The sequence below is a fragment of the Cucurbita pepo genome, chromosome LG03 (genome assembly GCF_002806865.2).
Source record: "Cucurbita pepo subsp. pepo cultivar mu-cu-16 chromosome LG03, ASM280686v2, whole genome shotgun sequence".
Taxonomy (NCBI): Eukaryota; Viridiplantae; Streptophyta; class Magnoliopsida; order Cucurbitales; family Cucurbitaceae; genus Cucurbita; species Cucurbita pepo.
In genome coordinates this window covers 6,376,568-6,396,548 of record NC_036640.1, presented here as the reverse complement: position 1 = coordinate 6,396,548, position 19,981 = coordinate 6,376,568, and the positions used below count along the sequence as shown (strand labels likewise).

The following is a 19,981-nucleotide window of genomic DNA, read 5'->3' as shown; positions in this document are numbered from 1 at the left end:
AGCTCGACCAATCAGACTTAGGGGTACATATACAGCTCACCTGGTGGGTCCATGGGCATGTGCGTGGCCCGTGTGTGAGGAAGTACCGCACGTCCAACCCTACCTAAACTGGAAAGCAAAGCCCAAAGTTTTGTTATGATATTTTTAAAAGAATAAGTCCCACCATTGCTTGTGTATGCATTTCTGACCTCAACAAATACTCAAAGCTAGGTGTTACTCTTATTTTTAGTTAGAGTTAAGGTACCCTTGCATGAATGACATCCATTCATGTTGTTTGTACGACCCTTAGATTAGTTTGGGCAATGCTTTATTTTCCTTTATTTTATTTAAATACATTTGGCTTCTTTTTTGCTAAAATGTTGTATTTAATAGGAAATCGGGTCGTTACATTTAAAAGGTTCAAAACCCCGATACGTGGTAAAAAAACATTTTTCAGTCAAAAGTTTAAAATATGTTTTAAATGCTAATATACTAAATTATTCTATAGGTATATAAATTAATATAAATAAGCATGGTTATATTTGTTAAATCATTTTGATGGAAAATACATTAACATAATAAATTATTATTATTATTTTTTATTTTATCCAGAATGAAATGGGATAACGATATCCATTTCTGGTCTCTGTGGTGGTTCCACCACGTGTCTGCAGTTTCCCGTTATATCCACAGAACCCGAAAGCAATGGGACGTTGCGTTATCCATTGACAACCCTAAATCTTCGATGTTGTTTCTTGACCGCTCCATTTTCCGTTCATTTTCCTTCGCCTAGAAACTTCTCTCTTCCCCTTTTCCTCCTCCTCCTCCTCCTCCTCCACTTCATCACAACCTCCCCATTTCCATCCCCGATTATCTCGTTCTTAATGATCTTATCACCTACCATATATCCATTTAAATTTCCCCCAATTTCCCACCTCCTAATCCTCCTACTTTCTTCAATCGCTGCGATTTCAATACATTCATCCTTGATTTCAATGGCGGACGCTGTCAGCAACATTTCTTTTGCCCCCTCTTTGCGTTCTTCTAATCATCTTCCTCCACCAATTTCCGCCCTTAAATCCCTCAATTCTTCTTCCTATCCCTTGAATTGGCAACGCCTTTCTGTCAAATTACCCTCCACCTTGCGGCCGTTTTCGATCAGCGACTCCAATAGCCAAATAATAGAGTTTACAGAAGCTAGGGACATCTCCAGGAACTCTGTTTCTCCTACACGATCTTCGACGGTATCCCTAATTTTGTATTTTCATCCTCCTCCTCATATTAGGGTTTCTTTTTCTTTGTTTCTTTAGCTTCTCTGTGTTTATTTTCTTTGATTGTTGTGATATGGGTCATTATGAACAGAACTATTATGCAATTTGTTTAGTAAGCCTTTTGTTGCTATTCAATAGAGTGGGTTTCGGGTTCCAAAAGCTCAGAAATGGTGGGATAAAGGGTTGCAGCCTAACATGAAAGATGTGACTGGTGCACAAGATTTTGTGGATTCTCTTTTAAGTGCAGGGGATAAGCTTGTTATTGTTATTTTCTTCTCCCCTGGTTGTGGTGGCTGCAAAGCTCTTCACCCCAAGGTCTTTCCTCATTCTTTAGTGTCTTGGAGAATCTATGTTCCATGTTTTCCTGCTTCTGAAGTTTGTTTATGCTATACAGATGTGCCAATTTGCTGAAATGTATCCTGATATCCAATTTTTGCAAGTGAACTATGAAGAACATAAATCCATGTGTTATAGCCTTGGTGTTCATGTGCTGCCCTTCTTTCGCTTCTACAGAGGTGCGCAGGGCCGCCTTTGTAGTTTTAGCTGCACTAATGCAACGGTAAGACATCTTCGAATAGTTTGAGAGTGTTATCAGATTATAATATTTGATTGGTGTATGTTCATTGAGCTGTTTTGTGGTTTCCTCGGTGGCCGTGAGTATCAAACTTCTGTTGAGGATTGTTGGGAGGGAGTCTGACATTGGCTAATTTAGGGAATGATCATGGGTTTATAAGTAACAAATACATCTCCATTGGTATGAGGCCTTTTGAGGGAGTCGAAAGCAAAGTCATGAGAGTTTATGCTCAAAGTGGACTATATCATACCATTGTGGAGGTTCGTCGTTCCTAACATGGTATCAGAGTCATGCCCTTAACTTAGTCATGTCAATAGAATCCTCAAATGCCGAACAAAGAAGTTGTGAGTCTCGAAGGTGTAGTCAAGAGTGACTCAAGTGTTGAACAAAGGGTGTTACATTGTTCGAGGACTCCAGAGAAGGAGTCGAGCCTCTATTAAGAGGAGGTTCTTTGAGGGCTCCATAGGCCTCAAGGGAGGTTCTAAGTGTACTTTGTTTGATTGGCTAATTTAGAGAATGATCATGGGTTTAGAAGTAAGGAATACATCTCTAGTATGAGTCCTTTTGGGGGAGCCGTAAGCAAAGCCATGAGAGCTTATGCTCAAAATGGACAATATCGTACCATTGTGGAGAGTCGTGGTTCCTAACAACTTCTGTGTCTCTAGTAATGCACTTGATTGATAAAGAATTGGTGTGATCTCAGATTAAGAAATTCAAGGATGCCCTAGCCAAGCACAACACGGAACGATGCAGCCTTGGCCCAACACAAGGGTTGGAGGAGAAAGATCTTGTGGCACTTGCTGCAAACAGAGAACTCTCATTCAACTACACGCCTAAACCAGCAGAAGAGGTTCCCATGCCCATCCCTGCCACCGTGGGAGGGCTAGGAATATCAGAATTGGATAAATCACGTTCGGACTCGGAGCAACCGCCTCTTCCTCTACCTTCAACTTTCCTAAAGAGTGGCCATGTCTCCAAGGAGAATGCCTATGTGGGATGAAGCTGATACCCGTATCGAAACCGTACTACAAGAGCTTTTTGTAAAGGTTCGGGGTATATTAACGAAACCTGGTGAAGTTGGTTCTTTTTTTTTCTCCTTTTGTTTACATTTTCAGTGGCTTGGATCCCAGCCTGCTGATTCTTTAGAATATCAGCAGCTAGCTGTGTGATTGGTTGTATGTAGTCACTTGTTGTTGTTGTTGTTGTTGTACATGGCTGTATAAAAGCTTCTCTGCAAGATTCTGAGTTTAAAGTTTTCTGAAAGACTGTAATTAGTAAATTGGTAGCAGTCCAATGAAGAATCTTGTTGTAATGAAGTTTAAGATTTCCAGTTGGATCAACTATGCCTTGCATTGTTATCTCTTATTCTCATACAATCATGTGACTGTAAAGATATGCGGGAGCTCTAAGATCACAGGGAAATGCCTGCAAGTTCAATCCATTCTAGGCTCGTTGTGAGGTTTTATGGCAGGACATAATATGCTTCTAACAAGGACCCGTTGGCAGACACCGCGTTATTGCTAACCTGCAAGCATATGAAGGACATGGCAGCTCCTCATCAATTTAGAAGTGATTTAAGGAAAGGTCTCAAAAAGTGTGTGACAACCTACTTGCCATATCATTGTTCGCCTCGACCTCGGACCCTCGTGGTTGACAACATTCTCCAAACCTAGGGAAACATATGTCCTACTTTTTCTTTTAAAATAAAATTATTACTACGAGCATATTGTAATTGCTATTTACATAAAATTAGGCGATCCCGTGTCAAAGTTCAATAATTGAAATGTCATTGATCTATCCTAACATTGACAATATGACCTATGTGTGGAAAACTAACTAGACTTAATTCTATGGCATCCTTAGCTGAAGTCATCATCAGTACATTAGACCCTTGTCTTCAATTGAAAAAATATTAAGCATAGGATGAAATATTCATTTTCACTATTGGGTCGATTTTGCCATATTTTTCGTTATAGGTTACAATTGATGAAACTTTGACGTGATTTTAAGCAATTTTGAAACCCTAATTTATCATGCTAGACTCTTTCTATATATAAAAGATACCGTACTCAAGCAAAAATTAAGAAGAAAAAAACTGTGTAGCATTGAATAAACGACCTGACAATGCGAAACCCAAGCACAAAAACCCTAATCGCGTCGTTTCTAAAAATCGACGAAAAAACCAAGTTTTGGTCAATTTTTCAAAAAGTTAAGTGATGAAAATTAAAATTTGATGTGAGAAGTAACAACGCGAAAAAGTAGTTTCACTATCGGGCCATTTTTGCAATATTTTCATCATGTTACAATTAGTGAAACTTTTCTATATAAACCAGAAATAGTACCGAATAAAAATTAAGAAGAAAAAAACTCAGGTTGCAATTAGTGAAACTTTGACGTGATTTTAAATAGTTCTGAAACTCTAAATTAAGAAGGAAAAAAAACCCTATAGCATAAAATTAATGACATAATAGTGCGAAAACTCTAATAGCGTCATTTCCAAAAATTGACGAAAAGCTTAGTTCCGGTTAATATTTTGAAAAGTTAGGAAAGTTCAAATATAATGATTTTAAAACATATGAGAAATAAAAATTGAAAAAATAGTTTCACTTTCGACCCATGGTTACAATGAGAGATTTTGGCATGATTTTAAGCACTTCGGAAACGCTGATTTCTGGTGCTAGACTCTATCTATATATATAAAAGAAAGAGTACTATGAAATTGCAAAACCCTAGTCGAAAACTCTAGTCATGTCATTTCTAAAAATCGACGAAAAAATTGAGCTCCGTTCAAGAAATAGTACTGAATCCAAAATTAAGAAAGAAAAAAATCTTGTAGCATTGAGTTAATGACTTAGAAATGCGAAACCCTAGCGCGAAAATCATAATTTCGTCATTTTCAAAAATTGATGAAAAAGCTGAGTACGGTCAATATTTTAAAATTTTATGGTGACGAAAGTTAAAATTTAAATATTTAAAAATATATGAGAAGTAAAAACACACACACACACAAAACTCTCGAGCCATTTATGCAATATTTTTCGTTAGGCTACAATTTGTGAAAATTGACGTGATTTTAAGTAGTTCCAAAAGCATAATTTCTTGTCGTGGACTCCTTTTATATATATATATATATATATATAATATTTGCTTTATACCTACGAGAAATAGTACTAAAAGGGAAAAAAAAAACTAGCTAGTAAACCAATCAAGTTATTTAAAAAAAAGACCAACGAGAGAACTGAGTACTGATCAATATTTTGAAAAGTTATAGTGACGAAAATGAAAGTTTGATGATTTTGAAGTAAAAACAAAGAAATAGTTTCATTGTGGGGCCATTTTTGCTATATTTTTCGTTAGGTTATAATTGGCAAAACTTTGACGTGCTTTTAAGCAGGTTTGAAAACCTAGTTTATCGTGCTAAACTCTTTACATATACAAGAAATAGTACTAAAGCAAATATTAAGAAGAAAAAATCATATAGCATTGAATTAATGAACTACGAAATCCTAAAGTGAAAATTCTAATCGTGTCATTTTCAGAAATCAACAAAAAAATCTAAGTTTCGATCAATATTTTGAAAATTTATAGCGACAAAAGTTAAAATTTGATAATTTTAATGAAAAATAAAATTATTACGGCATGCATAGAGTCATTGGTCTATCCTAACATAGAGACTATGGCTTATGTGCGGAAAGCTAACTAAACTTGATTTAATGACCTCCTCTACTAACGTCGTCATCCGTACATTAGACCCTTGTCTTTTCCTAAAAAAAATGTTAGGCCAAGAATGAATATTTTTTTGGCTTTATTTTCTTTTTCGAGTACGGTTGGATACAGTGTACTTCTCTAGGCATGGTTACACATGCACCCATCAACTCACTAGGTAGACTCGTACACGTACCCATAGATCTAATCTACGAGCTAGTCTATGCTCTCATAGTCTATGCTCTCATTGCTGGAAATCTAAGTATGCATCATATTATGGTGCACACATTTAAATTGGTTAAACGGTTACCTTATTAACCTAAAATTCCTCCAATTATGTTCAAAATGGCTCTGGAATAGTCCACACAAGGTTATTTGTCTAAACCTAGTCGAGCTGACCCTAGAAAAGAGATAGGGGATGTTACATGGGCAGCTAGGGAAGTCTAGGTCGTGTCAATGCTCGAGAAATGAAGCGGACTGCATAGATGAGGCTAAATGGTGGTGGGTTGTGCCCGCTCGTGGGCTTTGTGGGTCGAGCTTGTTGTTGGACTGGGCCACGTGCAATGATGGACTCGACTGCTAGATTGTTGGGCCACCCGTGTGGATTTGTTTCATTGGAAACGGGTCGAAAAGGTGGAGGCTTAGGTTTGGATGGTTGGGCCTCCGAGGCTGAGGTTTGGATGGTGATACCGCTTTCGACCCTAAGATGTGGTCTGAGCCTATTTTCCTTCTCCTTCTACCCATTTTCCTTTTCTACAATTTCCTCCTTTCTTTCTCCTTTTCCAGCCAACTTTTGACCACTTTTCGGTCTCTTTCCGATCACTATTTGTAAGACCCTAGATTTATGCTATCCTAAAGTTGCTACCATCTTCATAACATACTTTCTTGTGCGAAATTAAACATTTAAAACATCATCGTAACACATTGTCATGGACTGATGTTTCGAAAAGTCTTTAAAGGAACATTGAGATAATAAATAAAACAAATAAAATACTAAGTAAAAACACTTTATACTAACTTAAAGTCTAAGAAATGAAATATCACTATCCTATGCATGTGTCATGGTCGTGATCAGCCATACATGGGCGCCTTGCCTTTACCTAAAATAAAAGTAGCACACGACTTGAGTATTGTAAGAAATACTCAGTAAGTGACCCCACTATTGAGGTCAGGGAATGCAAACACATACAACTCATGTTTAGGGGCCTATCGTTAAAACCATCATAGAGATGACCTCCTGTTCGGACGAAAATTGGATGTGTAGTACTTCCCTACACACAACTCACATGTACGAGCGTGAGTCCCCAGGCGGTTCGCACCCCCTGGATCCATCATAATCGAACTAGTTTTCTATAGGCGGACGTCTGGAGGTTAGCAAACCCTCAAATATCATGCAAAACATAATGATCATCATCATATGTATGTGTCGGTACTCATCATCATAAATGAAGAAGTAAGCCAATGTAAATTTACACGTAGAACGCATGAGGTCCCTATAGTTTTTATCTTAAATTATTCTTATGACACAATCCTACATATCATTCAACTATTACTCTAGGTAGCATGCATACATTGGTTTTTATACATTTATCATCATTACATCATTTAGGGTTGTGTCTTAGAAAACTCCTCGTCCTAATGCATCATGACATTTAGTACATGCACATCATCCTAATATGAGATATCATCATATTAAGTTATATCATCATCATGCATCTTAAATCATCATGTTATCATGCATCGTCATTATCATGTCATCATATTACATAATCACATCATTATATAACATCATCATATAACGTCATCTCATCATTGTATAACATCATATAACATCATCACATCATCATATAACATCATCATATCATCATATAACATAAAGCATAAATGACACGTGCAAGAGCCACTGACATGTGTCGTCATACATAAGACAAGTCTTTCGATCGACCGATAGTAAAGCCACTTACTTGGTTAGCCTTAGCCGGTGTTCTCTCTAAACTCGAGTACGTTCGAATTCCGTCCCTTGAAGTTGCTCCCAAGTACCATTGAGGTGTTTTCTACTAGAACGTCCATCTAATTTCGTAAGCGATTCAATTTTCTAACCTTGAACTTGAAAAATAGGGCGTTACACTGAACTTAGTTGCCTTAATTAAGGTCAAGTTTAGATCCACAAGGGTCCAAAATGTAGGAATTAGCCCGTCAGATAAGTCGTTTATGAGCCGAGCTGAGCTAAGTTGATTGAGCATATGGTAGTTAACGTCTGCAGATGAGACATGTGTCGGTAGAGGGAGCTAATGCATGTATGGGTTGTGTTTCTGGTTGAGGCACGAGCTGCTGTTTCAGGTCGGATCGAGTCTTCTATTTACGTGCGTCACATTTTTGGGCGCGTGTCAGATGAACCGTGATTTAGAACTTGGCCAAGTGGGTTACTAGGTTGCTCACCGTACGCGGTTGGGTCGAATGGAGGGTGGGTTTGATAAGATAAGGAATCAACTACAAGGGGAATAAGATTCGGATTACCTTGTTGATCAAATATCTCAAGGCAAGAACATTGTTTGAGATTCGAATCACTCCACAAGCAATATCGATCATGTCTAGCTTGAATGATTCTTGTTGATCAAATATCTCAACGCAAGAACACTTGCTTGAGATTCGAATCACTCCACAAGCAAGATTGATCATGTCGAGCTTGAATGATTCTACATGCAATCTAAACTACATAGAATTGCAAAGAAACTTAGCCATTGGCTAAAGAAAAGCACAAAGCTTCTTTTACTACATTTTCCAAGTCTACCTTACAAATACTACCTTACAAATACAACATACATGGCTTTATATAGCCTCAAAATGAAACTATTAAAGGCATTCCAAAAGTTGTNAATGGCCATAATAGCCCTTATGTAAATGTAACCTAAAGTAAATAAAATGTCTTCCAATACCAATAACTCTAAATTACTCTAAATTGTAACCCACCCAAAATTTATAACCATCAAACTTCATTCCTTTTCAATGTGACATGAATTGCAACCTCTTTTGATAATTTTGACAACATTTTCTTCACATCTTCATTGAAGTATATTGTATGAATGATGTCTCTTGGTTCATATCAGGGTTGCAGGTGGATTGCACGTGGGCTGTGTATGGTGTCGGGGCGCAGGTGGTTTAGTGGGCCTAAGCTACGAGTTTATGTGTTGGTTGCTGGATTAGGTTCAAAATTGGGTCGCAGGTGGTTTACACCAACTGGACTGTTGTTACGGGTTGGTGCAAGCGGGTATTCGTGTTTTAGTCTGACCTGGTGGATTCTTCTTCTCCACCCGACACTCACAGATGTTTTAATTTGATGCTTTTCCCTTCGAAATTCGACTGTCGTGATTTCTTTTCATGGTATCTTTTGTTGGAAAAAGGGATAGTGAAAGAGATAGGAATAGATAAAATAGATGAAAGCTGCAGTGCTTTGTTATTGTCTACTGACTCGATGCATAGAGGGTTACACAATTCCAGTATTTATAGCTTATACACTAGACCAGAAATAGTAAATCATGTAAATCTAGATAAATTCAAATCTACTAATAATCTCCTAAAATTTCTAAAATCTTGATAGTTTGAATATTTGAATCATATTTCAACTATTTTAAATCATATCTTCATCTTGAATACTTTGAATCATATCTCAACATCTTTCACTCTCACGGCGTCACAAGTCTACGTAAGTGCCTACAAACAAAAAATTGTCATATGAAGGACGAGTGACTTACCCTCTATGTACACAGGTCTGATGGTCGTTGGTTCCTTACAATTACGAGGGTACTGTTGGTTGTAACGTTCTCTGAGGGTTCTCAATCCTTGTCAGTTTGCATTTGTCGGAAAGACACAAAAATGACCGTTTGTCTTCTCCTTCGTCCTCTCTCTTTGTGTTCTGCTATCCCCAACTGGCAAAAGAGTTGGGGTGTTTGGAGCATTGAGGGGCATTGAGGGAGCATGGCGTCGTGGTTCAGTTGGAAACTAGAGATTTTCAGTGCCTCGCCAGAAATTTGGCATTTTTCGGCAACTACGTGAAGTTTTTTTTAGTTAAGTGGATCATACTTAGACCGATATAATTTCGAGAAGTCTACAACCATGTAAGTAGCCACATGGAGCAAGATTTTAAGAAATAAGTCAATTAGGATTGAGGACCATGATTGAGTATATATAGGAGCCTAGATTGACCTAGGGTTGTACTTAGATGATGTGCATAGTTTACTACTTAATTATGTTTTCTGTCCTATAGCTTCCACATGTATGATATTGTGAACGCTGGTAGATAGTTGAATTTTTTATGCTTCCTAATATGTTGAGGTAGGATGAGCATGTTGTATGCCTTATTGTGAACCCATTGTTATGTGCTAGAGAATGTGAATGGTGAATTTCATAGACTATGAGCTACGGTTTGTTTTATAGTTGCCACCCATAAAGGATATGAGTAGCCATAGAGTTCTAGTGTAGTACCACTTCAGGGGACGAGTATTCTAGTGTGTCACCCTGATGTGGTACCTAGTGGGATGAGTCATGACCTTTTCACTAATCTAGCCCGAGTGGCGTAGTGATAGGTAGTTTACTGATTTGAGCCCGATAGAGGCATAAGATAGGTAGTTTACTGATCCAGTTCAGCGAGGCGTAGTGGCAAGTAGTTACTAATCTTAAGAACAGATAAATGTTGCCCGACACCACTTGGAAGAATCCACTAATTTGAGCTCAGTAGGTAAATGGGTACGAAGAATTCATACCAAGGAGTAACCATAGGATCTTCTCTTAAGACCGCAACAGATTTTGGTTAGAGACAGTTTCCAGCACATAGCCTAAGATTTCGTGAATAGGATTAAGTCCGATAAGAGCCTACAAGTAGGTTGCCTACTGAGTATTTTTATACTCATTCCGTGTTTCTATTTTTTTTCAGGTGGAAAGTAGACCAGTGTCAGTGGCGGGAGCGTGTAGAACTGTGTGGCTGCAGAAGAGGTCCTTAGATTGAGTCCTCTTCTTCCATGTCGTTTTAATTATATTTTGATCTTTTTGAAAAACTCATAATATTCTGTAACTGTTTTTTTTAATGGGAGTTGGTGGATTCTCTTGATGTGTTTTTGAATAATTTTGGATTTTGAAATGCATAACAGGAAACTTTAATTTTCTTGTGTTTCGGTTTTATAAAAATGAAGTGTTGTAAGGCTTTTACCCTTTAGTCCACATGGTGATTCGTGATTCGATGCGTTGGAGAGCGATCGTTACAGTACTGAAGTTCATTCGAGTGTCCAATGCTTTATGGAGACTGCGACAAAAGGCTACTGTAAAATGTGAGTCTCAACCCGCATCAATGACACTGGCACTTTAGTGGGGTTGTAATAACCTTGTTGTCCTCTACCTTGCTGCCTTCCTACTAAAGGCATCAACAACCACATTTGCCTTCGAAAGAATAGTACTACGTGTCTATATCATAATCATTCACCAATTGTAACCACTTCCATGGCCTCATACTTAATTCTTATAGTACCTCTAGATTTTTAGTGCAAATATAATAGTTGTTATCTCTAAGTTATGGGGTTAGAGGCATAGGTTTAGGGTTTAGGTTAGGATTTAGGATTATATTGTTGTTTAACCAATTAAGGATGTACAGAGCATCAAATCCTTTCAAATTTTTCGTACGCACTCAGAGAAGGAGAAGGATTGCCCACATTTTGTTAGAAGGAATGAAGGGTGCATATATCCTGTCTGTTTAATTCAGTTCTTAAAAGTAAGCCGTGGATAAGAAAGGAAAAATCGAGGGTCCCATTCTGCCAATTTCCAACCCAAGTTCTTTACTGTCCACACCCCAGCCCACAGGAAAGCCAGTCCGCATCTGTTTACGCAACCCAACGACCCAAGTTGTGACCTGACAACCCGCACATTTTCCTTTCCTCCCACGCGTCTGGCACGTGACTGTATGTCATGTACGCATGCAATATCAATATTTATGAATGGAATGAAATGCCATGTATGAAATGTTACGTCCGTGCATGTTGGTTGCCATGTATACATGATGCATCTATGAAATATGTTAGGGAGGAAAAGAGAAAGGAATGAAATAAATGTTATGATATGTTACGAAATCATAGGACCTCATGTATGTATATCTTGTGCATCAAGATACTTCCCCGTTATGTTATGCTAGTACAGACGCGTAACTTCGATATTTATGTTCACCATGATATCATGTGTGCCTTTCTTTTTCTGAGGCGTCTGGTGATGTGTAATGTGTTGTGCGTAACCAAGTCAGACCTAGAGGGTACATATACGAGCCCGCTTGGTGGGTCCATATGCGCATACGTGGGCCGTGTGTGGAGAAGTATCATACATCTAACCCTGTCTGAAACTGGAAAAAGTCTAAGGTCATGTAACAGTTTTAAAAGATAGATCCCATGTATGTGCAATCCTAACAGTGGGGTGACTTACAGAGTATTTTATAAAATACTCAAGCCACGTGCTACCCTTATATTTTTCAGGTAAAGGTAAAGCTCTCATGCATGGATGAGAGTGAATGCTGGAAAAGCCATGAAAGTCAGAATAGAGCTTGATAGAGCAATGCATTGAATTTCAATTTAGTAGTTGAAAAGTGTTTTTAATGCAGCTTATTTTATATTAAAAACCATGTTTTGTTTAATTTCGTATGTTAAATTGAATGTATAAATCCATGACTTTATTTTAAAAATATTTATTAGGAATGAAATGACATTACTAATTAGGTTAAGAAAATTAAGAGTAGTACATCATCTATGTATGAATACTATATCAGTACTCATTAAAAAAACATACTATACTAATTAGGTTAAGAAAATTAAGAGTAGTACATCATCTATGTATGAATACTATATCAGTACTCATTAAAAAAACATACTATACTAATTAGGTTAAGAAAATTAAGAGTAGTACATCATCTATGTATGAATACTATATCAGTACTCATTAAAAAAACATACTATACTAATTAGGTTAAGAAAATTAAGAGTAGTACATCATCTATGTATGAATACTATATCAGTACTCATTAAAAAAACATACTATACTAATTAGGTTAAGAAAATTAAGAGTAGTACATCATCTATGTATGAATACTATATCAGTACTCATTAAAAAAACATACTATACTAATTAGGTTAAGAAAATTAAGAGTAGTACATCATCTATGTATGAATACTATATCAGTACTCATTAAAAAAACATACTATACTAATTAGGTTAAGAAAATTAAGAGTAGTACATCATCTATGTATGAATACTATATCAGTACTCATTAAAAAAACATACTATACTAATTAGGTTAAGAAAATTAAGAGTAGTACATCATCTATGTATGAATACTATATCAGTACTCATTAAAAAAACATACTATACTAATTAGGTTAAGAAAATTAAGAGTAGTACATCATCTATGTATGAATACTATATCAGTACTCATTAAAAAAACATACTATACTAATTAGGTTAAGAAAATTAAGAGTAGTACATCATCTATGTATGAATACTATATCAGTACTCATTAAAAAAACATACTATACTAATTAGGTTAAGAAAATTAAGAGTAGTACATCATCTATGTATGAATACTATATCAGTACTCATTAAAAAAACATACTATACTAATTAGGTTAAGAAAATTAAGAGTAGTACATCATCTATGTATGAATACTATATCAGTACTCATTAAAAAAACATACTATACTAATTAGGTTAAGAAAATTAAGAGTAGTACATCATCTATGTATGAATACTATATCAGTACTCATTAAAAAAACATACTATACTAATTAGGTTAAGAAAATTAAGAGTAGTACATCATCTATGTATGAATACTATATCAGTACTCATTAAAAAAACATACTATACATATGAGTGCTATATCAATACTCATTAAAAAAAACATACTATACATCATGGATATAATCATTAATCTAGATAACATTGGTATAGTTGAAAAAATGGAAATCAAATTGAAAAAATGACTACCCATTTATAATATAGTTTTAAAGCCAAGTATAGAATATAGTCAAAATGTTATTGTGAGAAACGATATAATTATATGCAGTTGGAATTTAAGAAATAAATGTACATTCAAACTATGATTGCATGATGCATATTATTAAGTCAAGACAAGAATATAATTTTCTTTCATAGATACATATTATAAGAAATATATTCTGATGGCGATCATTTTGGTTGCCAACTAATATATGAAAATGGTAGGTGAATATATGCCTGAAAAGGACATGTTGACTCGGTTGGGAGTTTCAGAAAATGCAACCATGTAATATATAAAAGAAATTGTAATATATTAATCATTAATTAACAATTAATTAACAAAATTGTATAAATAAAAAGAAAAGAATGGTGGGAAAAAAGGTGTGTGGGAACTGGGAACCCATTTTTTGTGGCATTCACGAAAGAAGAATATATTAGTTCTTGACTTACAGAATCTGACCCTATAAAACATATGCCATTTCTATATAATATATATCATCTTTTGGTGTGAAGTTCATAGGGATTCTCATGTTCTCATTCTCTTTAACATGGAAGGAATATCATTTTTTTTTCCTTTATAAAACATTATTTTTAACTTTTTTTTTTCCTCAACGAATACCATTCCGTGGTGATTTCTTACTTACTTTCTCGATTTTGCCCCCGACCCATGCTCTATGGCGATGTTTCTTGTTTTATTATTATTTTTTTTGTATAGAGTTCGAGAGATTCGAGTTTTGGATCGAGGGATATGGTTAAGCTAGTTGAATTATGATTTGGGTTAACTATATTTGTATATGTTATGTTCTAGTCATATGCATTAGTTTAATATAATATTCGTGGATTATCGATGCACTCTTGAACTTAGGTGTTGACATGATATTAGGAGTAATGTTAATATATATGCATGAAATGGAAGAGTTGGGGTTTAAGATGATGTGGAGAATGGTAAATTAGGGTTCGGGTTAGGGTTTAAGACGACGTTGAGAATGATAGGTTTGGATTCAGTTTAGGGTTTAAGATGATGTGAAAAAATTACAAGTTAGGGTTTAAGACGATGCGAAGAAGGACAAATTAGAGTTCGAGTTAGAGTTTAAGATGATGTGAAGAATGACAAATTAGAGTTCGAGTTAGGGTTTAAGACGATACGAAGAATGACAGATTAGGGTTTGCGTTAGCGTTTAGGACGATGTGGAGAATGAAAGGTTAGGAATTGGATTCGGGTTAGGGTTAAGTTAAGTAATTTGAAATGGACGTGAAGAAATAAGAAGTAAAAGAAGTAAGTTGGGAAAAGGGCACAAAATCCTTGAACCTTTTTTAGTGTATATATTCCCTATCCACATGCCACCACCTTACTGTTCAGGAATTCCTTGCTTTTCAACTCTTAAAGCCAAAAATTCTTAGATTCCTCCAAACTTAGCTCCATATGAAAAATATATTCTCTAACTATACCACATAATATAATATAAATATATAATATGAAAATAATTAATTGATACAAATTTCATGTCTCTCGTCAAATTTTCACCACCCCATTACCAAAATTTAGTTTTGGCGATAGATAGGCATATTTAGCTACAAAGATTGCGTTTAATTCCCGACCCAAAAGATCAGAACCTTATTCATTAGAATATTGGGTTATTATATTATATCATATCCTATAATAAAAAAATAATATAGTAATATAGTAATGTATATATATTTGTTTGAGAGTGCATGTATGTATAGATTCATAGAGAAAAAGAAGAAGAAGAAAATGAAAAGGTAAGGTGCGAATATGGAAAGCCGGCCAAGCAAGCCATGAGTATGAATTGTAACAAAAGAGTTCATTGGGTGAGGTCCCACTTGTGCCTTGTTGCATTTGCTGCCTTTGGATTCCACGGGGCCGCCTGCCTGTTTTTGCTCCCATTTTCAACTATTTTTCTCTTCTTCTTCTTCTTCTTCTTCTTCCTCCTCTTCTTCTTCTTCTACTTCTTCTTTTTGAGCTGAATAAGTACCAAACTTACTGAAGCAGACAATTCAGAACCTATTCCTTTGTTCCATATTCCTTCCTTCCTCCCTTTCTATCTCTATGTCTAATCTTACACTCCCAATTTTGGGTGCTTTTGGTCTTCTTCCGAATCTTCTTCCAAATTCTCAAACCACCGCCGTCTGATCTTCACTATCATCGCTTCGTGTTCGAGTGACACATGCATCTCTAAATCTAGATGTTCGATGATTCATGTTTATCATAATCTATAAGTTTAAGCTTTCTGTCTACGAGCGACTATGTAACATAGTAGGAGGTACCGTTCGAATTTTGATTCATGCAATATCCTAGTTTATAATCTTGGGTGATTTAAGATCAATGATAGAATTGCTTTCTCTTAAATGGGTTTAAGTGCAAAAAAGATTATTCTTAACTTTTTCTTTACAACTTGCCGGATGTGTATTATAAAAAAAGTTGTATGACCTTTAATTAAGGTTATGAGAGTGTATTGATAGTGTTTATAGTAATGATTGAGTTTATGTATATATATGGACAGTGACAACACAAAGAAGGGAAAGGCTGGGCAGAAATGGAGAGATCCTTTCGAGCTTATTCTCAAAAATTTTAAAACGTGTTTATTAGAGAGAGCTTATTCCGATGTGGGATCCTTTATAATAGAGATTGCATAATCAATTTCTTAAACTTTCAAAATGAAGAATTGATTTAAATGTTTAAGGTTCCTTTATTAAAAAAACTCTCCCCTCGAGTTGTTCTTGTGCTTTCAGTTATTTGTTTCGATATATTTCGATCTTCCCTCAAGTTGCTCTTCTATTTCAATTATTTGTTTCGACATATTTCGATCGTGGACAATTTCCAATGAGGAAGAATCTTGGATTGAAGGAAGGGGGTTTGAAGGGCGAAAGGGACCGTGGCGGATTNAAAAAAAAAAAAAAAAAAAAAAAAAAAAAAAAAAAGAACCCACAAAGCTCCCTTGTCCTAATGCTTAGAATGAGATTCTATTTCCAATTCCAATTCCAATTCCAATTCCAATTCCAATCTTGCTTGCTTGCTTTCTCAAATGGGATCGATTCTGGCACCAAATGAAAGGCCTCAGCTGTTTGTGTAACCATATTTCAAATGCCCTTTTTTTTCCCTTCTTTTTGTGTGTTGTAAGATTATATTCCTTTGCCCTATCGCTTTATAAGCCCTCCTCTCTCCCCCCATCCCTTTGATCTCTCTCAACACACCACACCACACAACACAACAACTCTCCAATCCATACCCTTAACTCAGGTAATCCATTCCATAGCTAGTTAGTTTTTAAAAATGGTGCTTATTTCTTTACCAACAATCGAGTTCATACCCAATATGGGTCCATGTTTGTTTATAATGTGATGTTAACGTTGAATTGTATGAGTGCAGAATGTACCATCATCATCAACATAGAGGGAAAAGCATCCACTCCTCTGAGAGGCATTTGTTCTTACAAGGTGGGAATGGGCCTGGAGGAGATTCAGGTCTTGTTCTTTCCACCGACGCTAAACCCAGGCTTAAATGGACTCCTGATTTGCATGACCGTTTTGTTGAAGCAGTCAATCAACTTGGAGGGCCTGACAGTGAGCATTTCATTTCATCTTTAATTCTATTTTACAATTACTATTATTATGATTTTAAGTTCTTCAATTCTATCTTTGTAGAGGCCACTCCTAAAACCGTGATGAAAATTATGGGCATTTCTGGACTTACTTTGTACCATTTGAAGAGCCATCTTCAGGTATAAATCTGTTTAAGCTTTTGAATCGAGTCATGATTTAACGACATCGTGACGTTTTGTATAATGATTGGATGCAGAAATACAGGCTGAGCAAGAACATGCATGGACAAGCAAATGGTGGAAGTGGAACCAATAATAAAACTGGTAATTAATAATTTAGAGCAATTTTAGCATAATTATCTCTTTCCTTTCATCGATTTTGTTTGAATCCTCGTCTTTTTCTAGGAGAAATTGTTATCTTTTTTAATTAAAAAGATTTGTGACCAGTTGGGAGGAATTTTAACAGGACGGTTGTACTTTTATCTTTATAAATAAATGAGATGTTGTGTAACAAAGAAAGAGAATTGAAAAGCATAAATACTTGACTACTTGGAAGTTCATTTGTTTGGACCTGATGGTTATGGTAAAATAGGTATGGGTTGGCGTGTAGGAACGGTGGCTGTTTCTGTAGACCAGAGATTGGGTGAGGCAAATGGAGCAGGTCGCACTAACAACAGCATAGCCGTCGCACCACAGGCCTCCTCCCAGCCAAACAAGTAGGCCACCTTAAGACAAAAATAGAGCAAATTTAGTGCATAAAACATGATTTATAACAATACTCCCTTCTTCTCCAGAAGTCTTCAAATCAGTGAAACAATACAAATGCAAATTGAAGTGCAGAAAAGGCTACACGAACAACTCGAGGTACAAAGGCATTTGCAGCTACGAATAGAAGCACAAGGGAAGTATCTCCAAACAGTGTTGGAGAAAGCACAAGAAACATTAGGAACACAGAATTTAGGGACAGTGGGACTTGAAGCTGCCAAAGTGCAGCTCTCAGAATTGGTCTCCAAAGTGTCCACTCAATGCCTAACTGCAGCCTTTCCAGAGCTCCACCACCAACAACAACAACAACAAAACCAACCCCAAAGGCTATGTCCTCAACAAACCCAGCCCCCTGACTGCTCCATGGACAGTTGCTTGACTTCCTGCGAGGCCTCCAAGGATCAGCAAAACGGCCACTTGGCCCTCCAACCCTATGCCATCGCCACCGACAGAGGCTCCTCCGCTGCGGACCAGCTTCATGGGCTGTCCATGGGCATGGGGCTGGTGCAAGGGGAGAAGGGGGAAGGGTATAATGGGTATTCACCATCCGAGGGACAAAGATTTGGGAGTACAAGAAAGGAGGGAGTGGAAAGGGAGAAAGTGGTGGAGGGGGCGTTTAGATATAGAATGGACTTGAATGCTGGAGAGGATCAGCTTAGTGATAATGATCATGCTGCGTCTAATACTTGCAAGATGTTTGATCTTAATGGTTTTAGCTGATTATTATTAACCTTCTTCATATAGATATATATTGCAAGATGTTTGATCTTAATGGCTTCATGAAAGTTGATATTAAAGTGTAGAACTTGTTCGGCAAACCCACAAATGAGCTACTTTTAGTCATTGTTTTATTGACGAGAGAGCCCTCCCTTAAGAACCTTTTGTGAAAAGTTGATGAATTTTGTGTTGAACCCTCTTAGGTTGCCTCACATATAAGCCAAGAATGTTGCACTGTACTTTGGACAAATTGTGACGGCTATTAACATAGTGGGGCAAGAACCCATTTGCTATTGTAACTTTCAAGCACCTGTAAACATAATCGCATAATTTGTTATGCCACAATTGAGATAATCTTAGAACATGTAAAACATTGGATATTTTATGTTCGCCTATACATTCTTTGTTCTAACACAAAATCTCAATGAAGTAGTATTGGATAGTCAGTTTTCTGGTGCAAATCCTCCGTTAAGAGTTTCAGTCATGTACTTTCTTGAGTTGCTCTAGCCACCGCTCTATACTCCGCTTTTGTAGTTGACAATGATATTTTTATTTGTCTTTTGCTGCACCAAGAAATTGTTCTTGAATTGAGCTTGAACACATACCTAGTGATTGATCTTCGAGTATCGTGATCTTTTTCATAGTCAGCATTATAGTATCTAGCTAGCTTGCATTCGTCACTTCTTTTGTACAAAAGACCATAATCGATTGTACTTTAGACATATTGCAAGATCTGTTGAGCTGTATCCAAATGAGGCTTTTTCAGACTTTGCATATACTGACTGATGACTCCAACTTCATTTGGTTGGTTTATGTAGATCTCTCGGTCCAACTCTCAATGCAAGAAAACATTCTTCATGTTCATCTGCCACAATTTATTGCAAGTGTTGGAGCAACTGGTACGATAGTGATCTTCGCCATTGGACCAACATTTCATCGTAATATAGTCCATATTGTTGAGAGAACCTTCGAGTTACAGTCCAAGCCTTGTATCTCTCGATTGATCTATCCAAGAGACACATTATTCTGTAAACCCACTTGCAAGAGATGAATTTGATATCTCTTGGTCTTGGCACTAGTTCCCAAGTTTGATTATGCTCAAACTGTATTTTTTCCTCCAATGCCTAAGCTGTATTTTGTGATGCTTCTTCATACGTCTCTGATTCTTTAACTTCGTCTTTTATAATAGTTGGTTTGACTTTTGGATTAATTTTATGAACAATGAGCATCGAAAATGACAAGCTATAATTTTGTTGAACCGTAAAAAAATGTATGTTGAAAGTTTCGTTTTCCGCACCGATTGCTATTCTTATTTTTTTTTTAATTCTTGAAGACCTCATAAAACATAGTACCTGCCTAAGTAATCGGAAAGAAAAAAAAAGGCAAAATAT

At 36.4% G+C, this 19,981-nt stretch overlaps 2 protein-coding genes across 4 annotated transcripts; both read left to right on the top strand.

The window, feature by feature from the left end:
- Nucleotides 1-695: 695 nt before the first annotated feature.
- Nucleotides 696-3,167, top strand: LOC111791786 (thioredoxin-like 1-1, chloroplastic). Its single transcript, XM_023673263.1, has 4 exons — nt 696-1,223; nt 1,389-1,565; nt 1,645-1,809; nt 2,528-3,167. Exons 1-4 carry the CDS (start codon nt 864-866, stop codon nt 2,822-2,824), a joined length of 999 nt encoding a protein of 332 aa, XP_023529031.1. The 5' UTR covers nt 696-863; the 3' UTR covers nt 2,825-3,167.
- Nucleotides 3,168-16,670: 13,503 nt separating this feature from the next.
- On the top strand, nt 16,671-19,649 carry LOC111791784 (myb-related protein 2-like). 3 transcript variants are annotated; one of them, XM_023673261.1, is made up of 6 exons: nt 16,671-16,807; nt 16,937-17,130; nt 17,212-17,288; nt 17,366-17,432; nt 17,719-17,824; nt 17,903-19,649. In XM_023673261.1, the coding sequence occupies exons 2-6, from the start codon at nt 16,938-16,940 to the stop codon at nt 18,591-18,593; spliced, it is 1,134 nt and encodes a 377-aa protein (XP_023529029.1). In that variant the 5' UTR covers nt 16,671-16,807; nt 16,937; the 3' UTR covers nt 18,594-19,649. The 3 variants fall into 3 exon arrangements, with proteins under 3 accessions (XP_023529029.1, XP_023529028.1, XP_023529027.1); XM_023673260.1 differs by having other exon boundaries at nt 17,701-17,824; nt 17,906-19,649; XM_023673259.1 differs by having other exon boundaries at nt 17,701-17,824.
- The last annotated feature ends 332 nt before the right edge of the window (nt 19,650-19,981 follow it).